At 36.8% G+C, this 18,291-nt stretch overlaps 1 protein-coding gene across 1 annotated transcript in view; it reads right to left on the reverse strand.

Annotated features, from left to right (window-relative positions):
• Positions 1-1,218: 1,218 nt before the first annotated feature.
• FRZB (frizzled related protein) overlaps positions 1,219-18,291 on the reverse strand; it is a 41,770-nt gene continuing 24,697 nt past the window's right edge. Inside the window, exons 5-8 of the mRNA XM_015086920.3 lie at positions 10,032-10,097; positions 5,701-5,905; positions 5,263-5,326; positions 1,219-1,624 (exon numbers count right to left, since the gene is read on the reverse strand). Coding sequence (XP_014942406.1) covers positions 1,508-1,624; positions 5,263-5,326; positions 5,701-5,905; positions 10,032-10,097 — 452 coding nt within the window. The 3' untranslated portion in view covers positions 1,219-1,507. The remainder of the gene's footprint in view (positions 1,625-5,262; positions 5,327-5,700; positions 5,906-10,031; positions 10,098-18,291) is intronic.

Raw genomic sequence — 18,291 nt, forward strand, 5'->3', positions numbered from 1 at the left:
GGAAATGAGACATCCAAGTGATTGGCACAAGCTATGAAGAACTTGCTAGAGGAAGGAAGGAAAAGCATCAGTTATTCCCCAAGGTCCCTGGGCACACTGCAGCTTGGGTAGCAAGATTGTGCATTTGGTTCAAAAGTCAGCATAACCTCTCTCCTGGGGCGCCTGGGTGGCTCAGTCAATTAAGCGAAGCATTGGACTTCAGCTCAGGTCGTGACCTCACGGTTCATCAGTTTGAGCCCTGTGTTGGGCTCTCTGCTGTCAGGACAGAGCCTGCTTTGGATGCTCTGCCTTCCTCTCTGTCCCTCCCTTGCCTGCGTGCTCTTTCAAAAATAAATAAAAATATTAAAAGAAAAAAGAATAATCTCTCTCCTGACAACCGTAATTCCTTTTATTAGGCATATTTTACTGAGCATTAAACAGCACATATCCAAATGATCAAGTACAGGCCTGTAATTCAGTCCAGCTTGGGTGTGAGTGCACAAACACATACACACGCTCACGCACACACACACAGGCACACCCTTGCACATTTTATCATGCTGCAAACTACAGCATTTTATAGAGCTATGTATCTTTCAAAAATAATACCCTGGTGCACATGCATACATACTTTCTTTTCCTGGTCAACACATCAAGTCAAGATTTATTTTAAAAGATGCAAAAAAAAAAAAAAAAAAACTTACACCAATGGGTTTAAAGGGAAGCAAACTTAACAGAGGTACGCTGATAACAGCAGATGTCTAGTTACAATTCACTTCCCTAATGCTGATTAATATATTCACAAACAAACCAAATGTATTGTCGAAAGAAAAATGCTACTGTTAACACCCCAACAGCTACTGGTTTCAGTTGTGCTTCTCAATCAGGCAAAATGTTCCTTCCCCAGCTCCTAGCACTATTTATTTTGCTTCCTGCCAATCTTGCAAATAATTTATCTTGTGTGTCGTTTCCTCATAAATGGTTCCTGGTGCTTGATTGCTTTGCCTGTGTGGCATTTGATTTCAAACTGCCATTTTACCTTTATAAACATGCAGAACTTTTAAGCGTGAGGAGAATGCCCAAAAGGCATGTGAAAATGAGGCTGTAATTAGATGAGCAGACTAGGTTTCACAGCATATCTAGCTCTCTGTGTATACCAGAAATCTCTCTTTGCATCCAATACTGCATTCCCAATCTGGGTGCAGAACAGCATATTAACATTTACTCCAGCAAAAAGGCCCTGGTATCAACATGTTTAATTTATTATTATTGCAGAGAATAGTTTTCCCAGGATTAGTGAAACAGAATACATATATTTAAGGAGCTGCACTCAGAACACAATAAAGAAAAAAGAAAGAGGGAAGAGAAAAACAGAAAATGAAAGAGAAAATAGAAGTAATATCAGTTACCACATGATTGTTGTGGTAAAAAATAGAATATGACGTGCAATAGTGCAATTTTCCTTTGCTAGTCCAGCAATGCAAGTCTTAATAGGAAGTCCACTGGTGTTCTTTCTGCATTTCAAGATTTAGTTGCGTGCTTGCCGGGGATTGGAGCTCTTGCCAGACTTCTGACTCTGAGTGGAATCACTATGGCTTGAATCGCTTTTATTGAGTCCAAGATGGCGGAGCTTCATATCCCAGCGCTGTGAAATTCAAAACAGAAAATGCTCACGTGCATGTATCACCAGGGTCAACATTTCTATTATTCTAACAACTAAGTAAGACCTCAAAGTCAGAACTCAAAATCCTTTTCCAAAAGTATAAAATTCATATCCCAGGATAACAAAATTGATGCTACGTGAACATAATTCTCTGATCATAAAAAGCACCAAATTGGCCACCTATAATATATCAGTTATGTTTTCATATCAGACCTTAAACTTAAAATTTCCACATCAAATGGTGACAAAAATATCTATCAAAATCTGCAGGTACTTCCAGAACTAACATACACAAGTCTGGCACTACACAGGGGATCACCAATGGAAGATTTACACAGAGAATTTGAAGGGCTATTCTTCATCTTCTTCTTCTACAATACATCAGAACATAGCCTTTTTTTTTTTTTTTAATTTTTTTTTCAACGTTTATTTATTTTTGGGACAGAGAGAGACAGAGCATGAACGGGGAGGGGCAGAGAGAGAGGGAGACACAGAATCGGAAACAGGCTCCAGGCTCTGAGCCATCAGCCCAGAGCCTGATGCGGGGCTCGAACTCACGGACCGCGAGATTGTGACCTGGCTGAAGTCAGACGCTTAACCGACTGCGCCACCCAGGCGCCCCCAGAACATAGCCTTTTAAAACATATGTGATTTAAGCAGTGAAAAAAATAGAAATTTGGGGGGGAAATGAGATCTCTTAAAAACATATTTCCAAGTAATATCTACCAAGTGCAACAATCACAACAGATAAGGCCCTACACTCATTCTGTTTTACAAAGCCAACATTACCAATATTTCTAATGACCACAGTCAAGTTCACTAATATTTCATAGTAACACTACCAATAGTATACATGTAATATAATAAAAGGAAGTTATATTATTGGTGTTAAACGTAGTGAATAAGGACCACAGCACTACTTCTCAAATTTCAATGAATACAGAAATCACCTGGAGATATTAATATTGCAGATTCTCACTCAATACGTCTGGGCTGGGGCCCAAGATCTTCATATGTAGCAAGCTCCCAGGTGATGCCAATGTTGCTGGCCCCAAGACCACACTTTGAGCAGCAAGGAGCTAATGTCAGATGGCCCAAGCCCAAATTCTAACTCTATCAGTTACCGTGCAAAGTTTCTTGAACTTATTAAACCTCATTTTAATCATTAGCACATTGGAATTAATAGAATATACTTATAAGACTGTTCTGAAGATTAACAAATGAAAAATATCTGAAGGGCTTAGCATATAATTATCATTTTTCAATTACTGAGTGTAATTCTTCGTTTTAGCATACTTTACAATCTTATTGTTTTTCATATTAAAAAACAGTCTGATTCTCAGCTGCCCAAGGCAGACCAAATATTTTGATTTGAACAACCTGCTCTAACAGAGACTTAGGTAGACAACCATCTGTATGGCAAAACCAAAAGAAGGTCTTTATCTCATTCTTATTCTATTCACTGAGCAAAAAGAAGAAAAAAAAATCAGCTGAAAAGGGAAAATCCATAAAACTCTTTTTTACATCCTCAAATTGACAGGAAAACTAAACTAAGGATCTCAATAATTCTAGCCAAAAGAGATTTTCCTACCCAAGATATTTAGCTATGAGTATCTGCAATATCAATTAAAAATTGTTGGGATGCCTGGGTGGGTCAGTCAGTTAAATGTCTGACTTCAGCTCAGGTCATGATCTCACGGTTCATGAGTTTGAGCCCCACATCAGGCCCACTGCTGTCTGCACAGAGCCTGCTTCAGATCTTCTGTCCCAGACTCCCCCTGCTTGCGCTCGCTCTCTCAAAATAAATAAATTAATTTTAAAAAAATGTTCACATTATTGATTTATTTCTTCCCTTTAGCATGTTTACATCCAGACTGAGATATAAAGAATTTCACAACAATTCTATGAGTCCCCTGTAGAAAGCAATGGAAAATGTTTGCCTAAGAAATAGGATAAACAAGCCATGTATCCTGGGTCTTTACATGATGGTAATTGTTTTGGTACCAAAAGAGAAGCAGCAAGCAAGCCTCGTTACATGCTTTGCAGCAGGGATGTTGAAAGCTCTTCCAACTGGTACAGGAATTTAGGACAAATTCCTGTTCTGCATTAGCAAGCAGAAAACCAAATTAAAAGAACAGTAAGAGATTCCAACTTACTGAAGAAGAGCCACTTTTTAATAAACACCAAAGTAACTGAAAATAGATACGAATGGAGAATTCCCACAAGTCTGAACTTGAAATACATCTCACTTTTGACAAATATACCAGGGAAAAAAAGAACTTACTGAAGGGTAGTTTCTCCGTGCAAAATAATGCCCTTTACATTTTTGTAGGTCACTTCAACTCAAATGTGTCTGCTGTGTCAAGTGCCAGATGTATAAGATAAACTGCTCAGGGGTGTTTAACTTACCCTGTAAATGTTTCCCAAGCCTTCAAACTCACAGAAGTTAGAGGATGTATTATGTTTGGTACAATTCCCACTCTTTCTTTTCCCTCCCTGCCCACAACACACACACACACACACACACCCTTTTCAATTCTTTGCCAATCTGCACACACATTCCTTTCTTTGGAACAGATTAGCTTAGTATATAGTAAGAAGAAAAGAAATGAAACCTTCTAACCTTCTATAATAAGGTTATATACCGTGATTTTTAAAATTTTTTTAAGTTTATTTATTTATTTGGAGAGAGACAGCATGAGCTGGGGATGGGCACAGAGAGAAAGAATCCCAAGCAGGCTCTGTCCTGTAAGCGCAAAGCCCAATGTGGGGCTTAATCTCATGAACCATGAGATCATGACCTGAGCCGAAGTCCAGAGTCAGACACTCAACTGACTGAGCCACCCAGGTGCCCCTATTGTGATTTTTAAATGTATCACTTACAGAAACTAAGAATCAGTGGTTTAAAAACAAAGCTACATTACTGCTCTAAGGACCTAATTTGGTCAGATGTCTTATACACAGATGAACATGGTTGCATTTTGTACAGAAGAACTGGTGTCTACGAATTGGGACAACATTGGTAGTTTCCTACCCATCCTTTGTTCTCCCCTCTTGACTCCCAGAACTGCAATTTATGCCCAGCTAAAAAACTGCATTTGCCATCCTCTCTTACAGCTAGAGATGGATATGAGACTAAGACCTAAGTAAAAATTGCTAGATGGGGCACTTGGAAACTTCTTTTTACCTCTTTTTTTTCTCCCTGAAATGTAGGTGTGATACTGGAGGTGGGAAGCCATCTTGCGACCTCCTGGTGAACATGAGCATGGAAGCAATGCCCTTAAAAATGGCAGAACAGCAAGCTAGAAGGAGCTGGAGCCCTAATGATAATGTGGAGCTACCCAACCAGGACTGGACTGACTATAGCCAGACTTCTCATTGTGAGAAGTTAGGCAACTGTAGTTAAATCTCTGATACACTTATAGAGAATTCACTCCTTAAATGAAATTGACATTAAAGACAAACTCAGTTGTTAGAATTTGAGATACACACACACACACACACACACAGAGCTCAGGTTTTAATATTTCTCATGCTGTTAAGGGCAGCTATTTTGTTTAAATGACAAATGTCTGGTTTTCTACTTTATGTATCACTTTGAACATAAAATATAGGCTTACCTTAACTTTTTTACCAAGTCGATCCTTCCATTTCTCAGCAATAGAACCTTCCACCAACAGTAACCTGTATTTTTTAAAGAAGCAACCATTTTTGAAAAATTAAAAGATATTACTGAAAAATACAAGGAATCGTTGCCAAGATTTACTGTTTATTCTACAATGGGACAGCCAGATTTTAGAATAGAAATTCTTAATAATTTGAGTCATAGACTCCTTTAAGAAGAAATGATGTTATGATCCTTCTCCCCAGAAAAATGCACACCCACAAATTGCACACATATATGATATTAATGATATTGAGGGACCCAAATACAACCTATCTGTAATCCCCTAGGAGTTAGATCCCCAGGTAAGAACTCCAGAGTAAGACTTCTAGAGAAATGAAATAAAGAGATGATAGGTATAGCAATTATTCTGAACCTTTAGGGAATGAATTACCTGGAGCGTTCCTCATCTTCATAGCCCATGATGATATACTCCTCATTAACATTAAGTGGAGGACACAGGCAGCCAGAGCTGGTGTAAAGGTTAACGTTTTCCCTTGGAATGTTTACCAGAGAAGCTTTTAGAATCTCCTTCACCTCAACTACTACAGTCACATCATGGCACTTGGTCTTTACTTCTTTAACTTTAGCCCGAATGACTGGATAAAAGAAAATAAAGTCGATATGGTAATATGACACATGATAGATGCCCCATTCAAAAAAGACAGGTAGACTTCTTTCTAGTCAATTCATATCCACTTCCTGCTCAACGAATGGAGAAGTCAATCAGATGTTTGCCTTAGACATTAGTGAATGACACACTTCACAACACACCTGCCCCCTTTAATGTTCAGCCCTGATCCCCTTCCAATTAGTATGTACATATATATTGTGTATACATATATACACATGTATATGTGTGTGTACATGTGTGCATGTACTTCATAGTGAAAAATCCATTTAGAAAATCAAAGGTTGAGTGAATCTGATGTGATTTTCCTCCAAAATTTTATTTGGAATGTGTGCATGCATGTAGTTTCAATTGCTACCAACAGAAGTTTATATTAATTTCACTATATGTAAAGACCTAGTACTTGAACATGCTTTGTTTACTTGTCAGTATTCTTCTATCAGATTCATAGATTTTCTAAAGAGTTGGGGTCTTCAGTGCTTTCAAGTCCTGTTCTACAGTGTCCCCCAACTGTTTCCACCATCTTTCCACCTCCTTACCTTAGTGACTCTTTAGACATCAGCTCCTTTCTTCATTTCAGAGCAGATTATCTTTTATATTTTCCTGTGAGTATACTACACTTTGTTTTTGAATAAAAACTGCTACCACTTGACTTTGTTTCCTCCATCTGCTTTGAAGTCAGACACTCCAACATTTCTTCCTCTCATGTGGTACGGACAATGGTCTAATGTATCAATTGCATTAATCTACCTCTCTCAGTGGAAATGCTGGCACCCAATTTATCTCACAAGAGCCAGCTTCACTCCTCAACATAAAGATGAACTGCCTTAAAAATAACCAATTTCGCTGCAAAGTCAAAGTATTTGTCTCAGAATCTAGAAAGCACAGTTCTGTGTCTAGTCTGGGTATTCTGTCCTTTGGAAGAGCCAAATTTTTTAGATTCCTCCTTCTGATAAATGAGTTATCCTTTTTTTTTTTTTTTTTGAAAGAGGAGTTTGAAAAGCCTACAAAGAAGTAAAAACATCAATTAGTAAGAAGCCAATGGCTTTTGACCAGGCTCCCCGGCTGCTCTAGTTTAATATCTAGGGATGTTATATGGAAGAAGACACAATATATCCAAATTAATCCACTTTTTGAAAGCCTCTTAGGAACAGATCTGCAAACCACTTTCATCTGAGTTCCTTCCCATGTATTTTAGGGTCTTTTGGACTACATAGGAATGGAAAAAAGTAATCCATGAAAACATAAAGCTAGCTAATAAACCATTCCCCTCATCAATGCCCCAAGTCTATATGGAAACATTCAATAACATTCCACCAGTACAATATATGTATGATAGAAATTAAATTACAAATTCTAAAAACTTCAGGACAAAATCTCATTTTTGCTTCTCAGGTATTTCAGTTTCTGGAGAAAAGTATGAGAACTTACAGCAAACAAACATAACTACCCAGCTGTCCCTGCTTGGTGAAACTTGTGAGTTAAGAAATCCCTTATTAGTGTTCTCTCTAGTCTGTATTTTAACAAAAAGTAAGATTGCCCTTTTTTGAAATGTTATTTGGGGGAATCAGATAAATTGACAAGCCCAGCTAGCAGGCATTTTTTTGTGTCCTGGTTTATGTAAATGTGCTTCATAGCATCCATCAACTCTTAGAGATTAGCAAACTGTGCAAATGTTCTCAAACTAATGATTTATTTACCCAGTGTGTCTATTTTCATTAGAAATTTTTAGCACATGTACCCACTCCAAAACAAATATCTCTCTACAAGACTTACTTTATTATTCAAGTAATTTTGTTAAAGCTCAAGAGCTTTTACTGAATTAATCTGAATGAAGCACAGGTCATCTGAATTATCATTTACTCCCGCCCCAACTTTGTTTTCTCATTAGACACAGGCAGATACTTATGACAAAAATCAACAGATTTTAGAAATTAAATTGCATTTTCTTTTCAGCATTCTTCCTTCTATTTAATCATTTGAGTGCCTGACCTCCCCCAAAGATGTTCCACATTAAGCTGCAGACACATGAAATCCTTCAACTTGGGCAACCTGGTTATTGTTTGGCCATGAAAAAGAAATGATCTCTCTCCCATTAAATGTGATCTGTATTCCATTTTACTTTATACTATTCCCTCAACTACTGTGTCAAAAATCTTCTCTTTCCATGACTTGTAACCACTAGTTTTTTAACTTTTAATCAAAACAGCAGCATCAACCATTGAAGCACTAAGAAAGATAAAGTAAAAATCAATAAGAAAAGTAAAATAAATACAAGTAAACAAAATTCCCTTGAAATAACATTTTATTATGATTTTTTTACTATAACTATACTTAAAAGTCCATAAAACATTTTTCAATCTTGAAAACCTAATCTCCTAAAAATCAAGACCTCCATTTCCCTGTGATTTTTCACATTGGGTTTTAGAAGAATGGATCCTCCAATTAGCAGCCAGGCATTTGACTTCTCAGAAAAACAACCTTTCAACCTTGCAAGCCACCGTTGGCTAAGAGAAATTAGATTCCTCTTAAGATGAGTAGTAAGCAAAAAATAAAAATTCATTCCATTGAAGAAAAACTTGTAAAATTAGTACATTTATTTCAAAGAGATTTATTTACCTGAGTATTTTCTATTTTATACTTTCTAATACATGATATTTTCATAGATATCAAAGATTACTCTTACAGAGTCTTACCAATTTCTCTCCTTCCTACTCCCAACAGTACGGAAATAAATTTGCTATATATGTCCTATGTCCTCTAAAATAAGGCCTGTAAGTTTGATAATAAAATTCTCATTTTAATAAAGTTTCCTTTAAAAATGTATTTAAAAAACATTTTAATGTTTATTTTTGAGAGAGACAGAGACAGAATGTGAGTGGGTTAGGGGCAGAGAGAGGGGGAGACACAGAATCCAAAGCAGGCTCCAGGCTCCAAGCTGTCAGCACAGAGCCCAATGCGGGGCTCGAACCCATGAGCTGTGAGACCATGACCTGAGCCAAAGTCGACGCTCAACCAACTGAGCCACCCAGGTGCCCCTAAAAATGTATTTAATTGTCATGTTTATTCATTGACTCCACATCAACAATCATCTTCAGAGATATAGTCACATGACCTTTATTAATCTTATAGATGCCCAGGGAAAAAATCACAATAAAATGCCTATGGATTACAGCAAATGTTTTTTGTTCCTTGTTGTATCAACTGGAAAATTCTGAGTTGTCTAAATATAAGAGTAATTGATATTTGTGACTCTGAAGCATGCCAGTACCCAAAAGTACATTCTAAATAATTTAAGAAAGGACAACTTACATTCAATAATCACTGATAAAATTAGGATAATAATACATCTCATGGGGCAGTTGAGGAAACTATAAAAGGTAGTGTATAGAAGTCACTTTGCACAGTACCTGGTACAAAGACAGGAGGCTTTTTCCTCCATTTAAGTCTGTTGGCTACATTTAGATGGGTGGCTCTTAGATTAATATTTTATCAAAATGTCACATTTCTAGGTCAAGCTAGACAACAAAACATTTCCTTAATTGAATACTAACAACTTCTGTGTTACTTTCCAGCTCTGTCAATGTGTTCCATGAGACAGACTGATTGGAGAAACCAAGCTGTCCTCTGTTAACCATCCATCCCTTATGCATCAAAGTGCTCCTCTGTTCACCCCAGTGAAGCTGACTTGGAAGCAAAACTGAAAACCCATGCAGCCCCAAACATTCAAGCTCAAATCCTCCTCAGCCTCTCAGAGAGCAATCTAGTTTGAAATGCAGCTCTGTGTACTTACTTAATTACATGGTTCTAGATGCCAGCAATGCTGCCCAATATGATTCAAAATCAAGCATTGGTTAAGAATTTTGCCCATCAGACATTTCAATTGTTTGGGACAGGAGACTATGTGCTTAAAAGTTGTCTTTGTTTGGTTTTAAGCCTTATTCTTAAACTGCTCTAATTCTCTCTCTCTCTCTCTCTCTCTCTCTCTCTCTCTCTCTCTCTCCCTCCCTCCCTCTCTCTCTCTCTCTCTCACACACACACACACACACACACACACACACACACTACTTTCTTAGCACAGCAGTTATCCTTACCATAGTTGTAATTGTTTCGGAAATAGGTCTTCTGTGTAGCTCTAATAGGCTTACACTTGCAGCGTTCTGAAAAATACAACATTTTAGCTGTCAGCAAAAATTCAACATGAGCTTTCTTTTGTTCATGCACATTTTTGGTAAGGTAGATCCAAATTTGGTGGCGAGGAGGCTCTTAGTAATTCTATGTGTTTGATCTCTTTCTCCTGGAACTACATTCATGTTTATTCTGTTTACCTAGCCTCTTATTTAATGTGAGTATGCTCATAAGCTCCTACTCTTCAACAAACCACCCGAATCCTAAAGGAAACCCTGTTCACTACCATGCAAGAAGAGATCATGACCCCTGAATCCCCCAAAAAAGGCATTTAATGCCTATGGAAGCAGAACCAATGCCTACTGAAAGGCAATTTCCTGCTTATGCTCAGGCAACTGGTTTACCCCTGTGGGGTACCACCTGCATTCATATATGCTTTACACATTACATAGCACTTTTCCAAATACTATTTCCTGTATCTAAAAGCAACTCAAGGGGCGCCTGGGTGGCTCAGTCGGTTAAGCGTCTGACTTTGGCTCAGGTCACAATCTCGCGGTCCGTGAGTTCGAGCCCCGCGTCGGGCTCTGTGCTGACAGCTCAGAGCCTGGAGCCTGTTTCAGATTCTGTGTCTCCCTCTCTCTCTGACCCTCCCTCGTTCATGCTCTGTCTCTCTCTGTCTCAAAAATAAATAAACGTTAAAAAAAAATAAAAAAAAAAAATAAAAGCAACTCAATGAGATAAGCATGTATTATTACAACCCAGTGAACTTAGTGAAGTTCTTAAGAGAGGCCATGAGCCCCATGTATAGGCAGAATAACTGCTATTTAACTCAATGATATTTTTATGCTTACTGGAAGAAATTTACTAAGTACATAATTTGAAATGAGAAGTTCCATACTTTTCAAATATGCAATAAACAAAGGGGTGTATATATCTATAAAAATTAGTGTATTTGTTTTCTTTGGGTAAATACCCAGTAATGGAAATGTTGGGTCATCTGGTGTTTCTATTTTTAACTTTTTTCAAGTAAGTGCTACATCCAGTGTGAGGCTTGAACTCACATTGAGATCTCACTCCTGAGATCAGGAGTTGCATGCTATCCTGACTGAGCCAGACAGGCACCCTTTTATTTTTAATTTTTTGAGAAGCCCCCATACTATTTTTCACAGTGGCTGTACCAATTTACATTCCTATGAAGAGTTCATGAGGGAGAGATTCTTAAGATGAGACTATTTCTGAAGAAGTAACTGATACAGTCTTTGATTTACAAACTATCCTCACCCATATACAGAAAGGGATTTGTACTTTTTCTATCATTTAAAAATAGGTATTTTTCAAACGTAATGCATGTAGATAAATTATCTACATATTTGGAATTCTTTAGAAATTTGCTCATACTCTAATAAAAATTCTTGGCAAAACTATACCAAATATCACTGCATTGAATCTAATATGATTCAATGATGTTGTTACCATATAATTTTGCTTGAAGCATAGACAAATGGATTCCATAACATTCCCAGAGATTTTTTAAAAATTTTATTATAAAGTGATTTAGGAAGATTTCAAGTATTTACATAACTATATATACACAACTACATGCTCATAGGTAGACCATTTCCTAATAGCTAATAGCGAAGCAGTTACATTCTTGGTGGGACTATATTTGATTCATCTACAGTGCACTTACATCTGCTAGCCTCGGAGGTGGCAATACCATACCATATATGTTACCCTTGCCATGCTTCCAATCCCTTTCGCTATAAACAATTATCTGCCTAGTTGAAGTAACTAGTAGCTCAATAAAATAATAAAGAGACGTGGAAATTTATATCTACAAGGCTCAAATGTGGAAGAACTTCCTTTCACCTATTTATGCTAGCTCAAACCAAATATATTCATACCTAAGTGTATTCATGAAAAATATATCTTAGATCAAAAAATTTGGAGAATTATTCTTCTTCTCAAGTTCAGTTACTCACATCTACATATATATCCCCAAAGCGCCAAGAACTGGGAAATTACAAAGAAACCATAGAGGGATATACTGCTTGCATAATTATGTTTTTTGCACCTGCCACCCTAAGTAAGACAGCAACAGCTTTTTTTTTTTTTTAACTATCAACAGTTGATTTCTCAGACTTTTACAGAGGCAGTAATACCATTATCATTTCTTTAATTTGCTAATAATTTTGCTAGGAGTCTTCCTCTCTCAGCTTCCAATTGCATAAGGTTTTTAAATTTTGGTTTCTACAGTGGCAAAATACAGTGGTATTATTTACTGAGCTTTGCACAAAAACCGTTAGATACTGATTAGCCTACATTCCACCACTGAGAAGAAAAGGTTGTAAAGGAACTGCCTTGGTGTTTTTATCCGGGGGAAAAAAAAATATATGAACAAGTTAAAGGAGCTGGCTGCAACAAAGTAAGTGACAAAGAATTCTTCAAATGTGGGTAAGTTTTTATATTAACAATTCACTTGCCTCAATGTCTAGAACTGAATGTAACATCACGAATTGCAGAACAGCACATCATCCTACATCTCACAAGCATCTACGGGCCTCCATCAGGAAACCATCTTTGGCAGCTCGCCCTCAAGTTCTTGCTTGGTTCTCTCAGGCACTCTCTCCTAGCATCAACGATTTCCTACTTCTCTGCTAATGAAACTGACGACTGTTTATTATACTAGTACAAACATGAGTTTATCACTCTCATACAAATATTAGTTTGCAAAATTAACATCCCTAAGCTCCACAGAATCTGGTTTGCAATTCAGAGATGTCTCCCAGTGCAGTGCCCGAGCCACAAACAGCCTCGTGGTCTCAACAAGAAGGCATCTTATTAACATAGTTCAGGGAGGAAAGTAATCACATCCTTCTTTATTCCAATTTTTATTCATAAAAATAGGCTCACTGAAAACACATAATTATGATAGTATTTTTAAAGAGTCAGATGGTTTTATAAAGTCTAAGGAATTCCAAGTACCTGATACAACTGTGAAATGTGATTCTCAGTGGATCTTCCCTACTTAATGCAATCTGTTCAAGTTAATGCTTAAGTGTTATACAACTCTCTAACCGTGACCTTTATTTGAAATTGACTACTGTTGGGTCTCATCCAGGGCCATAAGACTGTAACTAACTTCTCTTGCCAGATTCCAAAACCACTATAACCTTTCATGTCCAATGACTTTGGAATACCACTATCTAGGAATTAGTATCTTTCTGCTTTTTCTAGGAAAAGACGTCTTAGGTCTGTGTGCAGGATTTATTGTCAAAAAGTACATGGGGATGAAAGAAAATATAATTCTATTTGCATTGCAGTTTCCATTGTAATTCTTTCAAGATTGGCTCATTCTAATCAGTTTAGAATTTAAATGATTTTAATTTGTACCAACTGTATTATATGTTTTAGATCTTGGCATTTGACCCTTGAAGCCCACTTGTCCCCTTCTCTCCATTTTAAGAAACATAGAAGCAAACCACAAATTTTAAAACAAACATAAAAAATAAATTTTTACTATTTGAAAATCTATATTCTTAACTATAACTTCTTTAGAGATTCAGATCTATATTTTTAAGATGTGCCCATAAGTATGCCCTAAGGTGATTTTTAAACATATCTTTTAGAGTTACCAGGAGAATTAAATGACATAATACACATCAAATACACATTTGACACATCAAATGGTCACATATGTGACCATTCTAATAAGTATTAGAATGCAAGAGAATATGACAACACAATTAAGGGCACATGGATTTGAATCCCAGCTCCATTTCTTCCTAGTGGTATGACCTTGAGAAAGTTACCTTGGGCAAAACCTATTTCTAAATTAATACTGCCTACCTCACAGGGTTATTGTTAAGAATTTAAAGAATAATTCACTTGAGGAATTTGACACAGAGACTATTACTTAGTAATCATTCACCGACTGTTAGCTCTTAGGAATAGTAATATATAAACACACCAAAAAGATCTTCAGATATTTTATGCAAATTCAAGAGCAGCTGATAAGAGACAATTTTCTAACAAAAAATCATCTGCAAGTTGATTTAAAGATTAAAGTTTAAAGTTTATACTTAAAAGTTTAAGCTTAAAGATGAAAATGTGCTGAATTTTTCCCTAGAGATAGAAACTTTTATATATGTTACATTTGGTTGGGCGGGTTTAAAAAAAATAGAATTTAGAAATCACATTGGTATTATGCTCACACAAGGGTACACTATTCCACAAAAAAAGAATGAAATGATGCACAGAAATGGATAAATATCAAAAACATTATGCAAAAACAAAAGTAGCCAGTCACAAAAGAGTATGTACTATATGATTCCATTTACATGGATGTGAAGAACAGACACTAATCTATGGTAATAAAAATAACACCTATGCTTGCCTCACAGTGAGGTGGGTGACTGAGCACAAGGGAATTCTTAGAGATGATGGAAATATTCTTTATTTTGAGCTGGGGGATAGCTACATAGGTATATACATTTGTCAAAATTCAGTGTGGCATACACTTAATTATGCATTTTACCGTAAGTAAATTATACATCAATGAAGTACCATTAACATAAAAATTCATGAGACCTTCCTTTCATATTTCCATAAACTGAAGTGTGCCATGACTTAGCAGCTGTTCATTACATGTTTAAAATAATATTTATTTCCCAATCATATGCATAAGGCAAAGAATATATTAGATTTTATTTTGGATAAGAGCAGTATGTGGAAAATGCAATGCAGTTGATTGGTGAACCTAGGTAATATAATAAGGCTTTAAAAAGCAAAAATAACATTTGCTCGGTTTAGCTTAAAAAAACAAACCTCAAAATTGTAATAAAGGTCCCTATTCATAGTAATTTGTGCTTTATAAAAGGGACCTGTTTAAGATTGAGAGGGCTAACACTGTACTAATAAGAAAAGGAAATTTAGTTTATTCCTTTAGGATTTATGTCTTTGGAAATTTTTAAATAAACTTTCCTTCACAACATTTATGGATCCAAGAGTCATTCAGGATATACAAAATACAGTCCATGCGATTTGCCCATTTTCTCCCATGAGATCTGAAGTGTTACGTTCAGTGAAGTACTATAAAGAGGTCAATTAACAAAAACATGAAGTGGACTCCATAGTCTTTTAGAACATCATTTACCCCTCCCAAGCACATAGAAAAGAGGTGACAGAAAAGGGAGGTGCAGTCCCTGCTCACCCCCCTCACCCCATGTCCTGGGCAGGCAGTATGCCTGGTACAAGGAGGTGGCCATTACATTTCTTTCTTTTTTTTTTTTTAAGTGTATTTGTTTATTTTGAAAGAGTGGGGAGGGGCAGAGAGAGAGAGCACAGAGCCCGACGTGGAGCTCAGTCTCACAAACCAAGAGATCATGACCTGAGCCAAAATCAAGAGTCAGACTCTTAACCGACTGAGCCACCCAGGCACCCCTGGCCATTACATTTCTAATGAACGGTGGGGTGGATGAACCAATAAACTGACTATGAAGTTTCAATGCTGGAGACCTGGGAAAACAATGGTGCCACATACTAAAAAAGTTACAAGAAGGAAATCTGTAATAAAAAGATAGCTTTAATTATTAACTAGGTTGTAATTGAAGTACAAATAGGCGACCTAGGTAGAAGTGTTTATTGAAGGAGAAATATGGTGCTGTACCTGTGACAGGGATAAGAACTGGAGTCACAAGAGTGATAATTAAGCCTACTTGCTGGATATACTCCAAAGGGAAGAAACCGTTATAAGGAGAGAGCAGTAGAGGCCAAGCACAAAGTCTCAGGGAATGCCCATGGCTAGGGGACAGGGGAAGAACTAGCATGACTTGGGTAACAGTTCAAGGAGGAAAATGCTTAGGAATAAAAATGGGTCAAAGTGTCAAATACCGCGAAATAACGAAAAAAAAAAAGCATATACTTGTAAGGAACTATAGAATTGTAAATATTCTTTTTATCTATCCTAATTTTTATTTTCAATAAATGGCAGAAGTTGCCCCAAGTTAATTCAGCTGCTATAGTCAGTAAACATTTGCACCAAAGCAAAAAACTAAATTCCCCAAATTAGGAGGAAGTCAAGGGGAGGAAAGAAGTTTGGAGAAAGAGAGAGAATGAATCTCTACCACCCCAGTCAGGCACAGGCCATCCCGCAAAGAGGGCGCCCCCTCTGGGGCAGGCCTGGCAGGTGCAGGCAGTCAGAAATCTCTAGTTACTCAGCAGCAGCCACTCAAACTTAAGAATTTCTCTGAAGCACCTCAGAAATAGGGGCAGAGAGACATTAGTCAAACCTGTGTAGGGTACCCAGCTTACACTAGAGGATACCGCTAATGTTTCCCTAATTCAACAATATGTCACACGGGAACTCCAAGGTCAATACAGTCTGACTTTATAATCAGAAACAAACCAGAGAAGTAACTGGGTTATGCTCATGTAATTCATTAGTGTCAGAATTTACCAACTATACCTGCTCTCTGGAAAAGTTTTTGTTTTTCAAAAATAAAAACTCATAAGGTGCGCCTGGGTGGCTCAGTCGGTTAAGCATCTGACTCTTGATTTCGGCTCAGGTCATGATCTCACAGTCATGACAGCCAGCCCAGCTTCGGGCTCCACACTGAGCATGAAGCCTCCTTGGGATTCTCTCTCTCCCTCTTCCTCTGCCCCTCCCCTGCTCACGTGCGAGCTCACTCTCTCTTAAAAAAAGAAAAACACTTCAAAAAAAAAAACCTCACAAATCAGTCACCACCACAAAGTAGAAAACTGGGAGAATTCTTTTTTCAGAATCATTTTAATAATAAAAAAAGACCTTTTCATTGTATCATTTGAATACCTGCCTCAATTTTCTGGTTGATTTGACAGACCAAATGACTCGGTAGAATAAAACTAAAATTGTTTTTCCCCATATGCCATGTTATGGGAAATAGACATGATGTTCTCCTTATTAGGACAGTGGGTTTACAATAGTAGAGCACACTCACAAACTGGAAGCTGTTCAGACAAAGTCATTATCTCAAGTTAAAAAAAAAAAATTGTTAAGCTTCCAGGCAAAGGATAAATTAACTAGAGTGAAAGAATTTCTTTTCTAAATTCCAGGCAGAAACAGCTTGACACTTTTGAAAGCTGGGTTATGTGGGTTACAATGTTTTTGTATCTTCTCTATATTCTCCTTACCAACCTCAGCAGCTACATTTTTCCAAAGCATAAAATTTTGACTATGAATAATTTGTATTTTCCTTATAGAACATGTGAATACGTCAGTGCATCTTTCCACAAGCAGAATAAGCTTGGTTTTGCTTGTTTGTTTTCATCATTCCCATTATACCAGGAAACAGGAAAACATTTATAAAAGAGGAACAGTACACACGAAGCCCAGGAGTACTACATTCATTCTAGGTCATTTTTTTTTTTTACACATTGAACTATTTTTGTATATTATTTATAGTGTTGTTGAGGTCATATCTTTCATTTACACACTAAGTGCTATATTATTATAACCATAACTTCTGCATAGACTGATAGCACATGTATGCACTTGACTAAAACTTTTGACTTACCTGTTGTACTATACAAATGAGCTTTGTGGTTTGTTTTGATCAAATTCAACAGTAGACGTGATCATTAAAACAGAAACATTGCTGGACACCAATAATTTCCAGCTGATTTTATGACACTGCAAAACATTCTCAATTGTATCAAGAAGGTAATGAAATAAGTCTAAATAAATCATTTTCATTCACTTATGTTTTTTAAAAGTTGTTTGTTGGGCACATTTGGCAGACATTGCCTCTGGTCAGACACTTGTCACTTTGACAAGATTCAATGGAAATCAACAGTGAAAACTATCGCAATCTAATGAAAACTGATGTTTCAAAGTTATTTACAACTCAGTAAAATAAATGCTCCACTTCCACATATAAGACACCTTACAAAGCAGGACGCACAGACCCAAATCAGTGCAAACTACTAGAGGAAAGTGAAATCGAAAAGGTATTTATAACTAATTGCAGTTAAAATGTTCTTGTAAGAGCAAATGTAGCATTAGTCACAGAAACAAAAACTAGAAATAACTCAAATATCCAGGAACATTAGGATAAAGTGTGGTATATTCATATGATAGAATTCTACACAGCAACGAAAATTCAGAAGTACTGGTATGCACAGCATAATAAGTAGCAAAGAAAGCCATACACTATACACACACACACACATATGTGTATATGTGTGTGT

This window comes from Acinonyx jubatus, chromosome C1, assembly GCF_027475565.1.
Source record: "Acinonyx jubatus isolate Ajub_Pintada_27869175 chromosome C1, VMU_Ajub_asm_v1.0, whole genome shotgun sequence".
NCBI classification, from domain to species: Eukaryota; Metazoa; Chordata; class Mammalia; order Carnivora; family Felidae; genus Acinonyx; species Acinonyx jubatus.